This window comes from Triplophysa rosa, linkage group LG25 (assembly GCF_024868665.1).
Source record: "Triplophysa rosa linkage group LG25, Trosa_1v2, whole genome shotgun sequence".
Lineage (NCBI taxonomy): Eukaryota > Metazoa > Chordata > Actinopteri > Cypriniformes > Nemacheilidae > Triplophysa > Triplophysa rosa.
The window spans coordinates 15,047,254-15,064,587 of record NC_079914.1 but is presented as its reverse complement, the minus strand read 5'-3'; the positions used below and the strand labels follow the sequence as shown (position 1 = coordinate 15,064,587).

At 38.8% G+C, this 17,334-nt stretch overlaps 4 protein-coding genes across 5 annotated transcripts; 3 read left to right on the top strand and 1 right to left on the bottom strand.

Moving 5' to 3' along the window:
- The first annotated feature begins 667 nt into the window (after positions 1 to 667).
- LOC130548875 (piggyBac transposable element-derived protein 4-like) lies at positions 668 to 4,220 on the top strand. The gene is made up of 3 exons (XM_057325913.1): positions 668 to 923; positions 1,860 to 3,128; positions 3,215 to 4,220. Exons 1-3 carry the CDS (start codon positions 814 to 816, stop codon positions 3,624 to 3,626), a joined length of 1,791 nt encoding a protein of 596 aa, XP_057181896.1. The 5' UTR covers positions 668 to 813; the 3' UTR covers positions 3,627 to 4,220.
- Positions 4,221 to 5,201: 981 nt separating this feature from the next.
- Positions 5,202 to 10,388, top strand: LOC130548874 (piggyBac transposable element-derived protein 4-like). The gene is made up of 3 exons (XM_057325912.1): positions 5,202 to 5,875; positions 7,942 to 9,210; positions 9,297 to 10,388. The coding sequence occupies exons 1-3, from the start codon at positions 5,376 to 5,378 to the stop codon at positions 9,826 to 9,828; spliced, it is 2,301 nt and encodes a 766-aa protein (XP_057181895.1). The 5' UTR covers positions 5,202 to 5,375; the 3' UTR covers positions 9,829 to 10,388.
- Positions 10,387 to 15,416, bottom strand: dnase1l4.2 (deoxyribonuclease 1 like 4, tandem duplicate 2). 2 transcript variants are annotated; one of them, XM_057325914.1, is made up of 10 exons: positions 15,324 to 15,416; positions 14,011 to 14,101; positions 13,420 to 13,509; positions 13,167 to 13,261; positions 13,004 to 13,090; positions 12,763 to 12,875; positions 11,580 to 11,692; positions 11,147 to 11,304; positions 10,814 to 10,910; positions 10,387 to 10,727 (listed from the first exon to the last, which is right to left on the bottom strand). In XM_057325914.1, exons 3-10 carry the CDS (start codon positions 13,498 to 13,500, stop codon positions 10,626 to 10,628), a joined length of 846 nt encoding a protein of 281 aa, XP_057181897.1. In that variant the 5' UTR covers positions 13,501 to 13,509; positions 14,011 to 14,101; positions 15,324 to 15,416; the 3' UTR covers positions 10,387 to 10,625. The 2 variants fall into 2 exon arrangements, with proteins under 2 accessions (XP_057181897.1, XP_057181898.1); XM_057325915.1 differs by lacking the exon at positions 15,324 to 15,416 and adding an exon at positions 15,248 to 15,266.
- On the top strand, positions 15,220 to 17,284 carry LOC130548530 (deoxyribonuclease gamma-like). The gene is made up of 7 exons (XM_057325369.1): positions 15,220 to 15,279; positions 15,453 to 15,562; positions 15,668 to 15,780; positions 16,105 to 16,217; positions 16,537 to 16,694; positions 16,778 to 16,874; positions 17,023 to 17,284. Exons 1-7 carry the CDS (start codon positions 15,220 to 15,222, stop codon positions 17,179 to 17,181), a joined length of 810 nt encoding a protein of 269 aa, XP_057181352.1. The 3' UTR covers positions 17,182 to 17,284.
- Positions 17,285 to 17,334: the final 50 nt, after the last annotated feature.

Genomic DNA, 17,334 nt, shown 5'->3' with positions numbered 1-17,334 from the left:
TCGAAAATTAATTGTAATCGTCAATTTTGGCTTCAACAATTACAAAAACAAAATAATCGAGGTAAAACGATTATTGTGCCACATTCCATTTTGCAAGGATCCTCTCTTTTCTCGTGGTATAAATCCACAGCGCACCCCCTTCTTTTACAGTTCAGCTGTGCTATTTCTTTACATTTATTTTTCAATTGAATTCACAGTTTAAAAGCAAAGTTATTTATTTTCTATGTTGTTTTAAAAGTTAATGAGTAATCGTGTTAAATAATCGGGATCTCAATATTGGCCAAAATAATCGTGATTATGTTTTTTGTCATAATCGAGCAGCCCTACTACTAAGGTTTTACTACAAATACTCTAGTTACAAGGCACAATACTGTAGTATACTTGAGTTTTTTTAATCTTGCCAATATTCATGTATATGACCGTATGTTAACAGTTTATCAAAACTATAGAATACTGTGCATTAATGAGGACTATTAAGTGTAGTATTTACTATAATATAACGCTACTCCAGTGTTTTTTCGTGTCAGTTGCCACAATTTTCGTAAAAGATGCCTTCCTTCCAGATTTGTCCTTTTTTAAATCCAGATATTGTTTAAAAATACAATAAAGACCACTGATGTAGGTGACGTCATGGTACATGACAAAAGCAGCGAATCGCAGTGCGATCACCGACGCATGTTTTGCTTGCATTCGTCTATAATGCGGTTTAATGTCTGCAGCTGTTTCCATCTGTCGCCTCATTTCTGCATTTATTTTTGAGATTCACATGCAGTTACCACCACAGCCGAGGAAAATTTGCAGGATTTTACAAACATGAGCGATGTGGAAGACGATATGATCGGGTCCGATGATCAATCTGATCTGGATAGTGTGGCTTCCAGTGGGAATTCTGACGAGATGACCGTCGATCCTCTACTGGATGAGTGAGTTCAATTTTATTAAATTATTGCATGCACAGTATAAAAATGGTGGCTTTCATTGAGAGGCGAAGTAAAAAAAGAATGAAGATAGAATAAGACCTGAATTTATGTTTATGTTATCTTCGTTAATTCTGCTTTGAGCAATAACGTTACATTTTTGTGTTTCATTTGTTTAGCAGACGTTTTTATCCAAAATGACTCAAATGAGAGAGCATTTAAACATTTTGCCAAAGAGCTAGCAGCAATGTAGCTGGACTGAACTGTAGTACTGTAAATATAATTAGAATCAACAATTAAAACAATAAAAAAATATAAAATTGTTTTAATAAACTAAATCACGTTTAATATCCAAAACAGTTCCCCCTGTTGGTTGTTAGTGGAATTACTCTTAACAAACCTATTCCGAAAAATGAAATATTGCAAATTGGGCTGCAAAATATATTGAAATATCGCGATATGCATATCTCACTGTAATAATGGTTTGTTTATTAGAGAAATATGTGATATAATTTATTGTTATTTTATTAGGATTTAAGTGGATTTTATAAACATAGAACATAATCGTATTGCTTATTGCAATTTTTTGCAAGTTATTGCATATCATGTGTGTTTTCAATGTCAATCAACTGTAAGTGTGAAGTAACCATAAATATAATGCATAGATTATATACGTGCAAATATGTTAATGTTTTTCTGATTCCACTATTTGTTTAGACATATGTGCTGACTTTTGTTACGTATACGATTTACTGTATGTTAACATTCCTATATGATATGGTTTAGTTTTATTCCTTTTATCAGATTTCATGCAAAATATGTCTTGTGCATACACGCAAGATATGTTCCAAAACGTGTCAAAAATGCCGTGCTTTAATCTATCTTTTTACAATTTTTAAATTTTTAAATCTTTCACTTTTGGCATTTTTTCTTGTCGTACAGTGAGCTCTCAGATGCCAACAACTCAACAGAGGAGGTCTGGACTCCAGAGGTTACCCCAAAAAAGAGGAAGAGACCTTCTCCAGGAAAATCTGCTGACTCTTTTTCATCACCCGCCACTATACCAGTTGTCAAATGGAGAGGCAAGAGAAGGAGCCTGAACCGATCGCCTGCAGAGTTTCAACTAAACACCTCAGCGTTGAAGTGGAACAGCATGGATGAACCTGATGATGAGCCGCGCCAACCGGTCTTCAAACCCATCCAACCACCTGGACCACAGGTGGTCTGCAGCCCATCCTGCAGACCTCTGCAATATTTCGAATTGTTCTTTACGAGGTCGGTCCTTCAGACGATCGTTGATCATACTAACATTTACGCAGCACAAAACTTCAAAAGGGGAGAAAATCAATGGCGGGACACTTCCGTACAAGAATTTAAGTCATTCCTGGCAATGGTGATCTACATGGGGCTGCTAAAATGCTCCTCGCTAGAAGACTACTGGAAAACCTCCAACATCTACCGTCTGCCCTTCCCTAACCGAATCATGTCCGGTAAGAGATTTGTATCCATATCCGCTGCTCTGCACCTCAGTGATCCCAAAGTAGATGCAGCGAATGAAGAGAAGAAGGGAACAGATGAATACGATCGTCTGTGTAAAATCAAACCGCTGTATCAGGACATTCAAGAAGCCTGCAAGAACTCATTCCAGCCCTTTCAGAACATCTCCATCGATGAGAGAATGGTAGCATCAAAGGCTAGAAATGGACTCAAACAATATATGAAAAACAAACCGACGAAATGGGGCTACAAACTCTTTGTTCTGGCAGATTCGCTCTCTGGCTACACGTGGGACTTCTTCGTGTACGAGGGAAAGTCAGACACAAAGCAAGGCAAGGGGGTTGGCTACGATACTGTCATGAGGTTGGCAAATGAAAAGTTGTTGGGTTCTGGCTACAAGCTGTTCGTCGACAACTTTTTCACCAGCCCTTCGCTGTTCGAGGACCTCCTGAGAAAGAAGATTTGGGCTTGTGGGACTCTTCGTGCAAACAGGATAAACCACTCGAAAACACCAGCTCCTCGTGGCAACATACGCTGGTTCAGAGATAACAAACTTCTGTTCGTCGAGTGGAAGGACAGAAGAGACGTGCTGATGTGCTCCACCTTTCATAAAGCATTCAATGGTGACACAGTGAAGAGGAAGGTGAAGGGAGAGAAAACAGGTCGGAGCATCAAGGACTTCCCGGTTCCAGCTGCCGTGCTGGACTACAATAAGTAAGTTGAATTCATTCAGTGTTATGAAGTTACAATGTATTTTGAATTAGAAAATTGTATAATAATCAGTTTCCTTTTACTTCCAGGCACATGGGTGGAGTGGATCTGTCTGACGCACTCATTGGATATTACAAAGTTCTACATAAAACAAGAAAGTGGTATCGGACCTTCTTCTACCACTTTGTGGACATTGCTGTGGTAAACGCCTTCATTTTACATAAGCACTTGGCCAAGGAAAAGAACGAGAAGCTGATGACCCAGAAGGAGTTCCGGGAGGGTCTATGCTCAGATCTCGCGAAAGCAGGCAGTTGTTACTCTGAAGTTACTCCTTCTCCTGAACTTTTACACCTGCCCAAGTACATCAGTGATGATGGCTCTGTAAGGCGGAAATGCAGAATGTGCTCCCTCAAAACGGCAGTCGTGTGTTCTGTTTGCAAAGTGCCATTGTGCCTTATTGCCACACGTGAATGTTTTAACGACTGGCATGAATCTGATTAGAGCTTAAAGCGGGTCAATATCCAGGTACAGAGATTTTGTTTTAAGGTAATGAAAATACAGAAAGGGAACATCGAGGAAGAGGTGAGCGCAATAAGGCTGCCTAAAGTCGTTAGCAGGGTTTAGAAAGTTCAGAAACTCAAAAGGTGTTGTGGATGAGAACAACACAGAGGTGGAGCCACATGTTTAGATTTACAGTACATGATTTACGAATACATAAACTGTTTTGTTTTATTAAATGCATGTACTTGTGTCCATTAGTGTTTACTTAATCTATTAACCATTTTAACTTGTTAGCTGATGTCACAGATACATCTGCGACACGTCTTTTTGATGTCTGCATTTACTTCTGCAAATTGTATTTTTTTGTTTTATTTTGACCATCTGCAATGTCTCAGAGACGTCTCCTGTCAGGTGTCATATACTGTAGTCATCTAGATAATGTCTGTAAGATGTTTGTGATTTAGAATGTATGTAAACCTGCGTTTTCTCATATGTTTATCAGATGTTTTTACACAGCGGATGTATTCCGGATCTTTAGCAGACGTCACATTTTGCTTTTCTACCTAATGCAGTATATTGTGTAAATTATGTAAAATTACCAAAATAAATAAACAGTTTTTTGTCAAAAGTTATTATTGTTTTTTAACAATAGTAAACTGCTGAGGTTGGATGTTGATGATATAGTTACATCTAAGTTTAGGACGACATTTTTAAAAAATGCATCCGTAACAATATTGTTACTATGAAGACATGTTATACTCCAACTCTATTGTTGTAGTTTTAATATTTATTCTCGAAATGACCTCGTAAAAAGGCAATTTTAAGACGATTCACTCGCAACTGAACACCTAGTGCACATTTTTATTTGGGCTACAACATTTGTTTAAAGACGTCATTTTGAAAAGGTCTGTAGGCTACTACACTTATATACTGTAGAGTTTAGTTTAATTAAAGTACAAGACAGTATTCTAAACTCCTGTTCCTGCAGTAAAATCATGGTTCCGCCTCCACATCAAGACGTGTTTCTCCCAAAGGAAAAATCCTCTAGTATTGTTTCAAAATTGCCAATGGAGACCACTGATATCGGTGACGTCAAGGTATAGGATAAAAGCAGCCAATCACAGCAAGTATAGGTCTCTTCAGAACAAAAAGGGGCGTTTCCCAATTGATGGGAGTTTTCAAACCGGGATAGGCGTTTTTCAATCTCTTCGCCTGATTTTCAAAAATCGAGTGGGCGGTTCCAAATGCTCTTCTCCCATCAGAGATTTATAGATACTATATACTAACTCCTCTCTCTTGATTTCACATATAAGTCCTTAAAGCCATGCAACATTAGTTGTTTTTGTGATCAAGACTAAATAAAATAGTTCACGAGAAACCGAGAAAGAAATACAATACGTTGGGGCTTCCGTACTTTTTTGATTGGATGGTTGAAAAACGCCAATGATTGGGAAACGTCACTTTTCTAGATCCGCCCACTCGATTTTTGCAAATCAGGCGAAGAGATTGAGAAACGCCTATCCCGGTTTGAAAACGCCCATCAATTGGGAAACGCCCTTTTTTGTTCTGCAGAGACCTCATGCTCAATCACAGTTCGATCACTGTGTCGTGTTTTGTGTGTATTCCCCTTTAATGCGGTTTAAAATTCTGCAGCGGTAGGGTCGCTTCTCTTCAGTATTTTGCGATGGACCCCCATTGAAAAGGTTACAAGTAGGTACGTGGAAACGCGCAGGATTTATCAATATAAACATGAACGACGGCAAAGAAAAAAACTCGCCGGGTTTGATCAACACGAGCGCCGCAACAGAGGAAAACTCGCAGGAGTTTATCAGCATTAACACGAACGATGTAAAAGAGCAGAACTCGCCCGATTTTATAAACGCGAACGATGTTAAACAGGAAAACTCGCCCGATTTTATACACGCGAACGATGTTAAACAGGAAAACTCGCCCGGTTTTATAAACGCGAACAATGTAAGAGAGAAAAACTCTCAGGAGTTTATCAGCATTAACACGAACGAAGTAAAAGAGCAGAACTCACCCGATTTTATAAACGCGAACGATGTAAAAGAGCAGAACTCACCCGATTTTATAAACGCGAACGATGTAAGAGAGGAAAACTCGCAGGATTTTATAAATACGAATGATGTAGAAGACGAGATGATGGAGTCTGAGGATTCATCTGATCGGGAGAGCGTCGCTTTCAGCGAGGACTCTGAAGAGATGACCGTCGAATCTCTACGGAAAGAGTGAGTTTACATTTATCAAGATTTTGCATGTATACAAGAACTTTGGTTTTAATTGCGAGCCTTTCTTGAGGCATTTCGAATACACAAGTAAATCTCGTGTCGAATTCTAGAATCCTTTTTTGTGGAATTATTTGAGGTTTATTTAAATGTAACAGTTCGTCGTGTAAGATCAAGAATCCTGTGCATGGTTTGCAATGACATGGTCAGATTTGTTTTAGTCCCAGACTAAAATGAATGGTTGACCTGTCTTATAACTGGCCCAGAAATAACTTAAAATACAGTATATCAGTGCCATTGATTTGTCTCGAAATGCACACCCGTAATGTATTCTTCTAAGGCATTTTTATAAAAGCGACATAAATATCTAAATTCCACTGAGGCAGACGTCCTGGTTTAAACTAAGCCGTGTCTGTGAAACCGGGCTTAATACAGTCAAACATGGCTTTTCATCATCAGGAGCTGTGATGCTTTCTTCACGAAACATACTGGTTATATAATTTTCAGTTTTAAATATATTTTAATGTAATTTGATTTGAATTGACTTTATTATCTTGAAGCATTATCGTTTTACTTTATTGTGGCTAGTAATTACGAAAACGCGGGGGGCGGAGTCGAGGGAGTGAATTTCAAGAAGCTACGGACGTCCTCTTTAAAGGGATAGTTCTCCACTATTAAAGCCAAGCCCCCACTATTGTTTCTGTTGGTATTCTTCTTCTTAACCTATGTTAGCCCTATGAACCGTACGTAGGAAAATGGTGAAACTTTGCACATTCGTAGAGGTGGTACTCATTAGTCACGTGACCAAGTATGGGGTCTCGAGCACTCACTCTGTAGCGCCACCAGCAGTTCAAAAATGCACTTTTTAAACAGCTATAAATTTTGAGCCCAGTCAATCCACAGTAATTCTACTCGGCACATGTCATGCACTTCTCACGCTCATCGCATTCCACGTGTTACATTAAGACTCCGCACATTAAAGGAGCGGCCATCTTGAAAAGTACAGTGTTGCGTTTTTTTCGCTTCTAGTCCTAGAAATTGTGACCGATTGTCATGAAAATTGGTTCAGACTATCTTTGGACTGAGCTGCACAGACGTGACCCAATTGCGACTTTTGTCATTGTTCAAAAGTTATGAGGTCGCAACCTTTTCAAAGTTGACCCAAAAATGTATTTGAGGCTGTATCTCGGCCATTCTTTGATCTATTGGTAGGAGACTTTGTATGCTTCATCGACACCTAGGACTGGGGGTCCTTGCCAAAATGGGGAACAGCGCCACCTAGCGTTCTCGTATTGAACTATTCTGAGTAACGTTTTGTGCACTACTATGCAAAATGGTCTTCTTGAGTTCATTCCCAGCTATGCCTCTGTTTCTCAAATGCGTAGTATTTCTTTTATTTCTGCTCTAAAACTTGTTTCAGCATCTTCGCTACTTGCAGCTCTCACACATCTCCTCAGGATCTCTGACACTTTGTACAAGCTCCGTGGTGCGGTTTGCTGAACCGCAAGCGTGGTGTCTCAGAGGTTGTGGGTTTGAATCCCTTCTACTGCGTTTGTTGTACTTGTGGATGAAGTCACCAATTTGATCTCAGTCTCACCTATTTGTTTCCCATGCGTGTTTTATTTCCGCTTTGCTTTACTCATGCTGTTCTGTGCTGCTCTGGCTCTGTGCTTCTACAGCTCCTGACAGCAGCTGAGTGTGCGGCTTAGTGACGCGACGGGCCAGTGGCTTCGAGTCTTTGAGGTCGTGGGTTCGAATCCAGTGTGGAGCGTGTTGAGTGTTTTTGTGTAGAGTCTGCTCTTCATTCTTGCCTGTTCTTCCTGAACTGGCCGCTTTTCACATGCGTTCCGTTTTTCCGTTTATGCCGTTTTTTCGCTCTCTTGGCTCGGCGCTACGCTTGTGGTGCGCCTTCGGGGGGTTGACCCCATGGTGCTGCTTGCAGCTCTTGTTTACTTAAATCTTGTGCATACATCCCCAGCTAGAGTCCCCCCATTTCCAATATTTAGTAAGTTATTGCATGTGTCTTCAATATCTTGCGGCCCTAATTTTTTGCATTTTTTTATGTACAGTGAGCTCTCGGAATCCAGCGACTCATCAGATGAGGTCTTAAATCCAGAGGTAACCCCACAAAAAAGAAAGAGACCTTTTCCAGAAAAGTCTGTGGACTTATTTTCATCACCCGCTACTATACCAGTTGTCAAATGGAGAGGCAAGAGAAGGAGCCTGAACCGATTGCCTGCAGAGTTTCAACTAAACGCCTCAGAGTTGAAGTGGAACAGCATGGATAAACCTGATAATGAGCCGCGCCAACCGGTCTTCAAACCCATCCAACCACCTGGACCACAGGTGGTCTGCAGCCCATCCTGCAGACCTCTGCAATATTTCGAATTGTTCTTTACGAGGTCGGTCCTTCAGACGATCGTTGATCATACTAACATTTACGCAGCACAAAACTTCAAAAGGGGAGAAAATCAATGGCGGGACACTTCCGTACAAGAATTTAAGTCATTCCTGGCAATGGTGATCTACATGGGGCTGCTAAAATGCTCCTCGCTAGAAGACTACTGGAAAACCTCCAACATCTACCGTCTGCCCTTCCCTAACCGAATCATGTCCGGTAAGAGATTTGTATCCATATCCGCTGCTCTGCACCTCAGTGATCCCAAAGTAGATGCAGCGAATGAAGAGAAGAAGGGAACAGATGAATACGATCGTCTGTGTAAAATCAAACCGCTGTATCAGGACATTCAAGAAGCCTGCAAGAACTCATTCCAGCCCTTTCAGAACATCTCCATCGATGAGAGAATGGTAGCATCAAAGGCTAGAAATGGACTCAAACAATATATGAAAAACAAACCGACGAAATGGGGCTACAAACTCTTTGTTCTGGCAGATTCGCTCTCTGGCTACACGTGGGACTTCTTCGTATACCAGGGAAAGTCAGTTTTAAGGCAAGGCAAGGGGGTTGGCTACGATACTGTCATGAGGTTGGCAAATGAAAAGTTGTTGGGTTCTGGCTACAAGCTGTTCGTCGACAACTTTTTCACCAGCCCTTCGCTGTTCGAGGACCTCCTGAGAAAGAAGATTTGGGCTTGTGGGACTCTTCGTGCAAACAGGATAAACCACTCGAAAACACCAGCTCCTCGTGGCAACATACGCTGGTTCAGAGATAACAAACTTCTGTTCGTCGAGTGGAAGGACAGAAGAGACGTGCTGATGTGCTCCACCTTTCATAAAGCATTCAATGGTGACACAGTGAAGAGGAAGGTGAAGGGAGAGAAAACAGGTCGGAGCATTAAGGACTTCCCGGTTCCAGCTGCTGTGCTGGACTACAATAAGTAAGTTGAAATCATTCAGTGTTATGAAGTTACGATGTATTTTGAATTTGAAAATTGTATAATAATCAGTTTCCTTTTACTTCCAGGCACATGGGTGGAGTGGATCTGTCTGACGCACTCATTGGATATTACAAAGTCCTACATAAAACAAGAAAGTGGTATCGGACCTTCTTCTACCACTTTGTGGACATTGCTGTGGTAAACGCCTTCATTTTACATAAGCACGTGGCCAAGGAAAAGAACGAGAAGCTGATGACCCAGAAGGAGTTCCGGGAGGGTCTATGCTCAGATCTCGCGAAAGCAGGCAGTTGTTACTCTGAAGTTACTCCCACTCCTGAACTTTTACACCTGCCCAAGTACATCAGTGATGATGGCACTATCGGAAGGCGGAAATGCAGAAATTGCTACCTTAAAACTCCGATCGAGTGTGTGCTTTGCGAGATGCCATTGTGCTTTGTTTCTACACGCCAATGCTTTACCGACTGGCATGAATCCAAAGCTGCTGAAGCAGAGTGCAGCGATTCTGTTGGAAAGATATCAAAAGCACAAAAAAGAAAGATGAACTCAGCAAAAACCGGTGTGGATAACACCTGGATGGAGCCTGTGGAGAAGTTATAGCTGTTAAAGGGACTGTTCACCCCAAAATTCGGTCATCATTTACCTACCCTCAGGTTTTTCCAAACCTGTGTAAATTTCTTTGTTCTGATGAACACGAAGTAAGATATTTGGAAGAATGTCAGTAACCAAACAGATCTCATCCCCCATTGACTCCCATAGTAGGGAAAAAAACTCTGGGAGTCAATGGGGGATGAGATCTGTTTGGTTGAACTATCCCTTTAATGTTTTATGAATAGTAAAAGTCTTATTAAATGATTGTACTAGTGTGCATTAAAGTGCTTACTGTACAGTTTTTACTTGAACTAACTCAACTAATAAAATAGTGTCCTGGAACTCATTTTGTCATTTTAGATTTTCTGGCTAATGCGTGTTGCATGAATAAATGTTAAAACTTTTTAGTGACAAGGTGCGTCTGATCCAACTTTGTTCTTGTTTGTAATTTTACATCTTCATTATTGTAATGTTATGATTTTGTGTACAAGAGCTTTTTGTTGACATAAAAGGCCTCTTTACAAGGTTATTGGGTGCCAGTGTTTTTTTCAATAAAAGCGAAAAAAGTATTGTTTTGGGTTTTGTTTTATTACAAACTTCCAACAGGAATTCAGAGAAGTTCAAATGGAAAAAAAAACTTTTTTACAATTTCACAATAAAATGAAAACGAAATGTTACCTTTTCGTTAATAAAATGTTAAATCCTGGTTTTCCTAATAAAGAGGTAGCATCTCTCCTTAACTAGAGTGAAGAGTTTAGTCATTTCTAAAGAAATTAAAAGGCCGTGCAGTGAAAACTGATGTCCCATCATGCTTTGCGTTTCTGTGTTTTGGGTTTGCTGCAAGTCGATGCTGCCGACTTCTTTTTCAGAGTCACCTCCACAGGATAATGATCACTGATGGCTAGAGCCTGCCAAACATGAATGATATTTATCAATAAAAATATTTCTTTACATAAATGAAAACTAGACGATTCATGCTAATAAGAGCACATACCATTTCATCAGAAAGCTTGTAAGCTTGTTGAAAGTTGAAGGGTTTTGCGGATCTTGGCACGACAGCTTGTAACATGTCATCTTTATACACCACGATTCTAAAAAGGTAAATATCAATATCCAGTATGTGACAGACTTTACAATGTATTTAGAACTGTGTAGCCGCCATAAAATATATCATGACAATTACTTTTTATGAGGGGGCTAATTTGTATTAATTCGTACAATCTTATTCATACGTTTATTCAGTACAATCTGCTTTAAAGTGACATTGATTTAAGGGTTGGTCTTCATTATTGAACAACAAATTGTTATAGATTTTTATCTGCTTCACCGGTCGTAGGTGTGATCATTGGACCGACTGGCCGTAGTGTCAACATCATCCCCAATCAGCCAATGAAAATCTAGGTCGCTGCGGATTCTGATGCCCTTCATCTTTTTCTTGGAGACATACGCGCCGTCTGCATTGAAGTCGCCGAGGATCATGACGTTCTGTAAGAAACCAGCATGTTTAAAGCCAGTAGGAGTTTTCTCTTAAACTCTAAACAGTGTTCATTTTAGCACCCAACTGCTTAATTTTTCTATTTATTTTGTGTGTGTGAGAGAGAAAAATCTTCATTTGAGAAAGGAGGTGTATAGATACTATATGTCTAAATGTAAGTTATTTACACATTATTTTGTATTTAAAATTTTATTTTATTGAAAGATGAAATATTTATTTTTATTTATTTATATTTTAAATGTTTTGTTTCACAGGTCGAACTCACATCCGTCTTCCATTTGTCCTTGACATCCAGAAACACATCGTACAGTTCGTCTAGTTCCTTCCCAGAGTCTTTTGGCTTTGTGTGAACGGGAATCAGCACTAAATCCTTTAGCACTGCCACACACACAAAATCATTTTTGAATCAGATATGGAATACTTTTATTAGAGATGCACCGATATATCGGCTAATTATTGGTATCGGTTGAGAAAAGCAACTTTTCACAAAACAACTGATGACCAGGGCCGATATATCCTGTCAATTAAAATGCAATGAATTTGTGCTCTGTGTATATTAAATGTTTAGAACATCACCGGTTTGATGTTCAATATTAATAGTCGTTATATGAATTAATAACATTCATAAAGTTAAGAAACATTCATTTAACCTTTAGAATTTAGTTAATGCGTGTTAAGATAACCACCAAACTACGGTATCAGTATCGTCACCGGTATCGGCGGATATCACCCGGCTATCTAATCGGCTATCGGTATTGGTGGAGAAATGTAATATTGTTGCATCTCTACTTTTTATAAATTCTTTTAAATAAAAACCCTTTTAAATGTAAAAAATGAATCTTTTCTGTCTCACTTTTTGTACTATTCTTAACTAATTTTCCAAATTCTTTTACATAATAAATAATGTAGATATGTCAATTAATGTTCTTAAAGGGATAGTTCACCCAAAAATGAAAATTCTATCATCATTTACTCACCCTCATGTAATTTCATACCTGTACAAATTACTTTGTTCTGTTGAACACAAAGAAAGAAATTGGAAGAATGTCAGCAATTTTCAGTTCTGGGACATCATTGACTACCATAGTAGGAAAAATTAAAATGGTTATCAAAGGTGCCTCAGAATTGTTTGGTTTCTAAATTCTTCAAAATATCTAATTTTGTGTTCAACAGAACAAAAAAATATGCGATATTTTTTTCTACTATGGTAGTGGATGATGCCCCAGAACTGAAAGTTGCTAAAATTCTTCCAAATATATTTCTTTGTGTTTAATAGAACAAAGAAATGTATACAGGTTTGAAACAACCTGAGGGTGAGCAATTGATGACAGATTTTTCATTTTTGGGTGAACTATCCCTTTAATAAAAGATTTTAATAATGTTTTACGCTAGGATGTGTGTAAAGTTTATGAACTTCTACTAATCTTCTGTTTGCTGACGTTGGCTACCTGTGTGTTTACAACTGAAGCGCAGAATGAAAGGTTCTCGTGAGAATGCGTCTTCATCGCCCTCCTGATCGTCCTCATATTGGTAAGTGTCAATCAGTTTAGCTTCATCTTCTCTATTATCAGATATGAGAAAATTGTAGTTAACAGCGTCCTATATAACTTAAAAATAAAACAGTGACCCAATAAATTGGCTATGATAATACAATTTGTATAAAAAGGGACCGCGCTGAAAGCGTCATACCTGAAAAAACAGACAAATTGTTCCTTATAAAGAGTTCGGCCCAGTCTGGAGCTCCTCATCATACTGAAGGGACGTTTCTTATTAGCTCTGTAGAAGAAACGCAGCATTAGATGTCTTCTTCAAACCACAGAAAATACAAAGCACGTATAAAGATTCAACAGACCCTGTGCTGTTCAGCTCCCTCAGAAACTTCTCGATGGCTTTGCCTGATTTGTCCACCACTTCAAGAATTACGACAATATCATATCGAGAGAAAATCTACAAGGAAGAGTGTTAGATGTGTAAAAAAACTGCTTTGGGGTTTTTATGTTGATCATCATCACAACATCTTCATATGCAACAGTTAGGTCCTAAAAGTAAAAGTCCTTTCTGGACTAATGAAGTGGGGGTTTGTAGGGGACACCGTTAAACTCAACCTTTATGAGATATTCTACAATATCTTCGTCTGACAGCTTGGTCGGGCCCAGACGTCTGATGTTAAAAGATGCGATCTTCATGGTGCCGATCTGCGAAAGAGTCGAGAAAGGTTTCAGTGTGTCATGGTAAAACATGTTTTTCTGACTTTAAACCACTTGACACTGATATCGCCTCGGCCGTATGTTTTCCTGTGTATTTCGATACATTTCCCTGCTTTAAATCATGTACGAAAAAGTTTTCATTGTTCTCACACGGGGAGCAGATGTAGTTTATTAAGAGCTGACATGACAGATTGTTTCAGACCACAGCAGATGTGTTAGACACTGAAAGGAAAACCACAGCGATACTCATTTTGAAAACAGCACCCGACACAACACAAAACTATTTTAAAAAATGTACCAGTGGGAGGTCAAAAATATATCAAAACATTCAAGAATGAGCTTTGAACTTAAATAGCTTTAAATAAAACTAAAGTCTGTTATGTTTGTAAATGTTGAACATAAATGCATAAATGTTAAGTTACAGTAGTTACAAGTGACACAGTTAATATTCTTTTAATGACAACAAACAGAAGGATATTCAACTCTTACCTAAAGTAGCGGCAGTGTTTTCAAATGTTGGCTTGTCTTCCTGTGTTGTCCGTGAGTTTGAGCGCTGATAAGGAGGTCACGTGTCCACTTCCTGTTCAAAGTAAAACAGAAGTGTCTGTGGTACAGATGTGTCATAAAGTAGAGAACGGGTACATGTCCCCCTCTCTCTAAACTGAACTAAAGCAACTAATTGTTCTGTTTTAGATGTATGGAAGTGTTTGGTGATCCTGCACTGGCTTAATGATTCACAGAAATAACATCCTTCATGCATTCAGTTGCATTTTTGAAATGCCAGCCCACTGTCTTGAGTGTTCTTCCAATGTAACGCAAATAACAAATATTTACTTTAAAACCAGTGAATTTACACTTCAGATATAACTTTAGAACAGTAGACGTTTAGATAACGTTCTCTAAACGTTCTCTCAACGTTATCAATAGCATTTTTGCAGTAAGATTAAAAATGTTTTGTATACGTCATTGCGAAACATTATAAAAACATTGGCACGAAAATATTATTCTTACACTGAAATGATAAAAAAGTGAGTGATAACGTTTTCATAGCGTAATGGAAATGTTAGCAAAACATACTGCAGTGTGAACACATTTTTGTTAGCTGGTTTGTTTGTTTAACACTACAAAAGAATCTGACGGATAATAAAGTGAACAATAGTGAATGTACTATAAATAGCACTAAAGCCGTTGTTTGTGACTATAGGTTTAAACATTGACTGATGATCTGTTGTCGTGTTTAAATAAAGTGTAAGCGGGTATACTGTTAATCTATAGTATCTGTTGCGCACAACTAAAATGTTGTTTTTGGTTCACCGGTGAAATACAAAGACCGTAGTCACATTTCACATTGCCACGGCGAGACTGACTTCATTTCAATCGGAACATCAGTCCTGTGTCTCAACATGAATTGTGTTTCAACAACCGATATAACAACACATACAGTATGTGACATGGAGGAATTTTGGATACGTCGCAGAGGATTTCTACAAAAAAAAAGAGCCAAATGGGTTACAGCCGTTGAGCTAATCCACAACCAATGACTTTACATTTGTTATAGTTTAACTCAACATCAACGCAACTCGATGGCAAAGATCACCCCCCCATCTTCAGGAGATGGCTTTGTTTCACACCTGACTCATGAACTCTGCTTCCCTCTGAGGGCAGAACCTGTTTATTGTTTCATATTTTCTTGCTTGAATGGTCAAAATCCCTTATTCTTTCCTACCTGCTGAAGATGTCCACACCTTCCTGCGCAATGTTAAGCTTTTAATGACAATAACGGTTACGTTGACTAAACTCACCTGCAAGGTTTAACGTTCTACTTCCGTCTGAGTATTTGCCCGAGGGGAGGAACTGCTTTGTTTTTTTAAAGTCCATCCCAACAGTGTCCAAACTGGGGCTGGGCCAAAAAGAAAAGTGTTAGCCAATAGTGGTCATTACTCTTCTTTCACAGGTATACCAAGACGCATCACTACACCTTGGAGATCAGCACACGCCTGGGACGAGGAAATTACAAAGAACAGTTTATGTTCCTTTACAGGTTACTGCCTTAGTTTAATTTGATATATTTTATTGAGATTTTAATGGATTTACATAAAGCATTCACTTTTTACTGACCTTAATGGTATTTGTCTTATATGAAAAGGGACGACCTGGTGGATTTGATTGGTTCCTACCAATACAAAGACAATGAGCCTGGAGACGAGGATGCTTTTGCCAGAGAACCGTATGTTCTGCGATTCAGATGTCACAAAACAGGTAAACTGACTCATATCGTCATTATCTCAGTGTGACAGTCCCATGAATCTTGGGTATTGCACATCTTTAAGGGCAAGGCCAAGACCGATGCTCTTTTGCATGGGGAGTGTGAATGTAGACTACAAGGAAATTATAAAAACAATCAAACAAAATGTTTTTGTAATGAGTGTATGGTGAATCACTTCTGTCCACATTTACGCAACTTTAAATAGAATTTGAAAATAAATATTAATGACGGAAACACTAGTTTTCATTTACTCATCCATTTTGAAGGCGTTTAGATGGAGTTTAGGTAATCGTGTGTGGTGTTTTGTTTCTGTGCAGTGTTGAAGGATTTGGTGCTCATTCCTGTTCACACAAAACCCGAGGATTCAGTGAAAGAACTGGATGAACTTTATGATGTGTTCCAAAATGTCAAGAAGAAATGGGAGACGGATGTAACTTGCTGATTTTGGCTATTTTTGGTGGTGTTCGCCAGTGAAAAAGCCTACCTCAAAATGTCTGTCACTACGAGTCACATTTGTAAATGTTTATTTTTGTTTTTATTATTTGCCAGATCATTGTTTACCAAATGAGTCTGATCGCTTAAATAAAAGGATATAACTGCAGAAAAAAACACAAATGCATAGTTAAACTTTAAATATTCTTGTCTCTGGTTCGTTCAGATATCATGGCAAACACCACCAATAAAAAAATATACAAATGTTTTATCAATTCTATCAATCGTAAGACATACAAGTACTCTCATATGTCCAGAACATCATGATACTGGGGGACTTCAATGCAGATGGAAATTACGTGTCTGAAAAACAAATGAAAAAAATCAGAATCCGGAACGACAAGAAATTCCATTGGCTGATCGCGGACGACGTTGACACCACAGCCAGCGTTAATAATGACAACACTTATGACCGGTAAATAATTCTCAAACCACATAAACCAATCACAGCACTTATCAAATATTAATTTAATTGATCAATATCTCGTTTAAATGCAGGATCGTGGTATATGGAGACGATATGTTGGATGCTGTTGTTCCAGGTTCTGCAGAACCATTTAACTTCCAGAAGGCCTACAAGCTAAAAGTCGAGAATGTAAACACAAGAATCATCTTTTTCATAACTGAAACCAGTTGTTTAATCAATGTTACCATGAATGTCAATCTGCACATGAACTTTACAGTATTGTATTTTCAGGGGTCTAACCGGTATTTCAATAACACAGATTTCCACCTTTACACAGGCACTGAAAGTGAGTGATCACTACCCAGTAGAGGTGGAACTGAAGCGGGAAAGTCCGCGGCCAAAGCGGGAAAGTCCGCGGCCGAAGCGGGAAAGTCAGCAGCCAAAACGCAAACGTACATGTAAGAAACAAGTTCAGGTTGAAATAACAATGAAATGAAAGAGTATAAACAATAACAATGCAATTCTTTGTTTAGGATAAGGACAAGAGACTGAATTCTCCTCCAGAAGTAACTGAAGATCCAAATATGATGAAGATTAAAGAATATATTAGTGATTAAACTGCTTGCAAGAAACCATTCAGAACTTGAAT

What these genes read in the sequence shown, in the direction of transcription:
- LOC130548530 (XM_057325369.1), top strand. Translation starts at nt 15,220, where the DNA reads ATGGTCAAAATCCCTTATTCTTTCCTACCTGCTGAAGATGTCCACACC. An exon ending in ATTCAGATGTCACAAAACAG is followed by an intron (nt 15,781 to 16,104) that starts GTAAACTGACTC and finishes GTTTCTGTGCAG; the next exon opens with TGTTGAAGGATTTGGTGCTC. An exon ending in AATGACAACACTTATGACCG is followed by an intron (nt 16,695 to 16,777) that starts GTAAATAATTCT and finishes GTTTAAATGCAG; the next exon opens with GATCGTGGTATATGGAGACG.
- LOC130548875 (XM_057325913.1), top strand. Translation starts at nt 814, where the DNA reads ATGAGCGATGTGGAAGACGATATGATCGGGTCCGATGATCAATCTGAT. An exon ending in GTCGATCCTCTACTGGATGA is followed by an intron (nt 924 to 1,859) that starts GTGAGTTCAATT and finishes CTTGTCGTACAG; the next exon opens with TGAGCTCTCAGATGCCAACA. An exon ending in GCCGTGCTGGACTACAATAA is followed by an intron (nt 3,129 to 3,214) that starts GTAAGTTGAATT and finishes TTTTACTTCCAG; the next exon opens with GCACATGGGTGGAGTGGATC.
- dnase1l4.2 (XM_057325914.1), bottom strand. Translation starts at nt 13,500, where the DNA reads ATGAAGATCGCATCTTTTAACATCAGACGTCTGGGCCCGACCAAGCTG. An exon ending in AGGGAGCTGAACAGCACAGG is followed by an intron (nt 13,091 to 13,166) that starts GTCTGTTGAATC and finishes TTTCTTCTACAG; the next exon opens with AGCTAATAAGAAACGTCCCT. An exon ending in CTTCAGTTGTAAACACACAG is followed by an intron (nt 11,693 to 12,762) that starts GTAGCCAACGTC and finishes TGTGTGTGGCAG; the next exon opens with TGCTAAAGGATTTAGTGCTG.
- LOC130548874 (XM_057325912.1), top strand. Translation starts at nt 5,376, where the DNA reads ATGAACGACGGCAAAGAAAAAAACTCGCCGGGTTTGATCAACACGAGC. An exon ending in GTCGAATCTCTACGGAAAGA is followed by an intron (nt 5,876 to 7,941) that starts GTGAGTTTACAT and finishes TTTTATGTACAG; the next exon opens with TGAGCTCTCGGAATCCAGCG. An exon ending in GCTGTGCTGGACTACAATAA is followed by an intron (nt 9,211 to 9,296) that starts GTAAGTTGAAAT and finishes TTTTACTTCCAG; the next exon opens with GCACATGGGTGGAGTGGATC.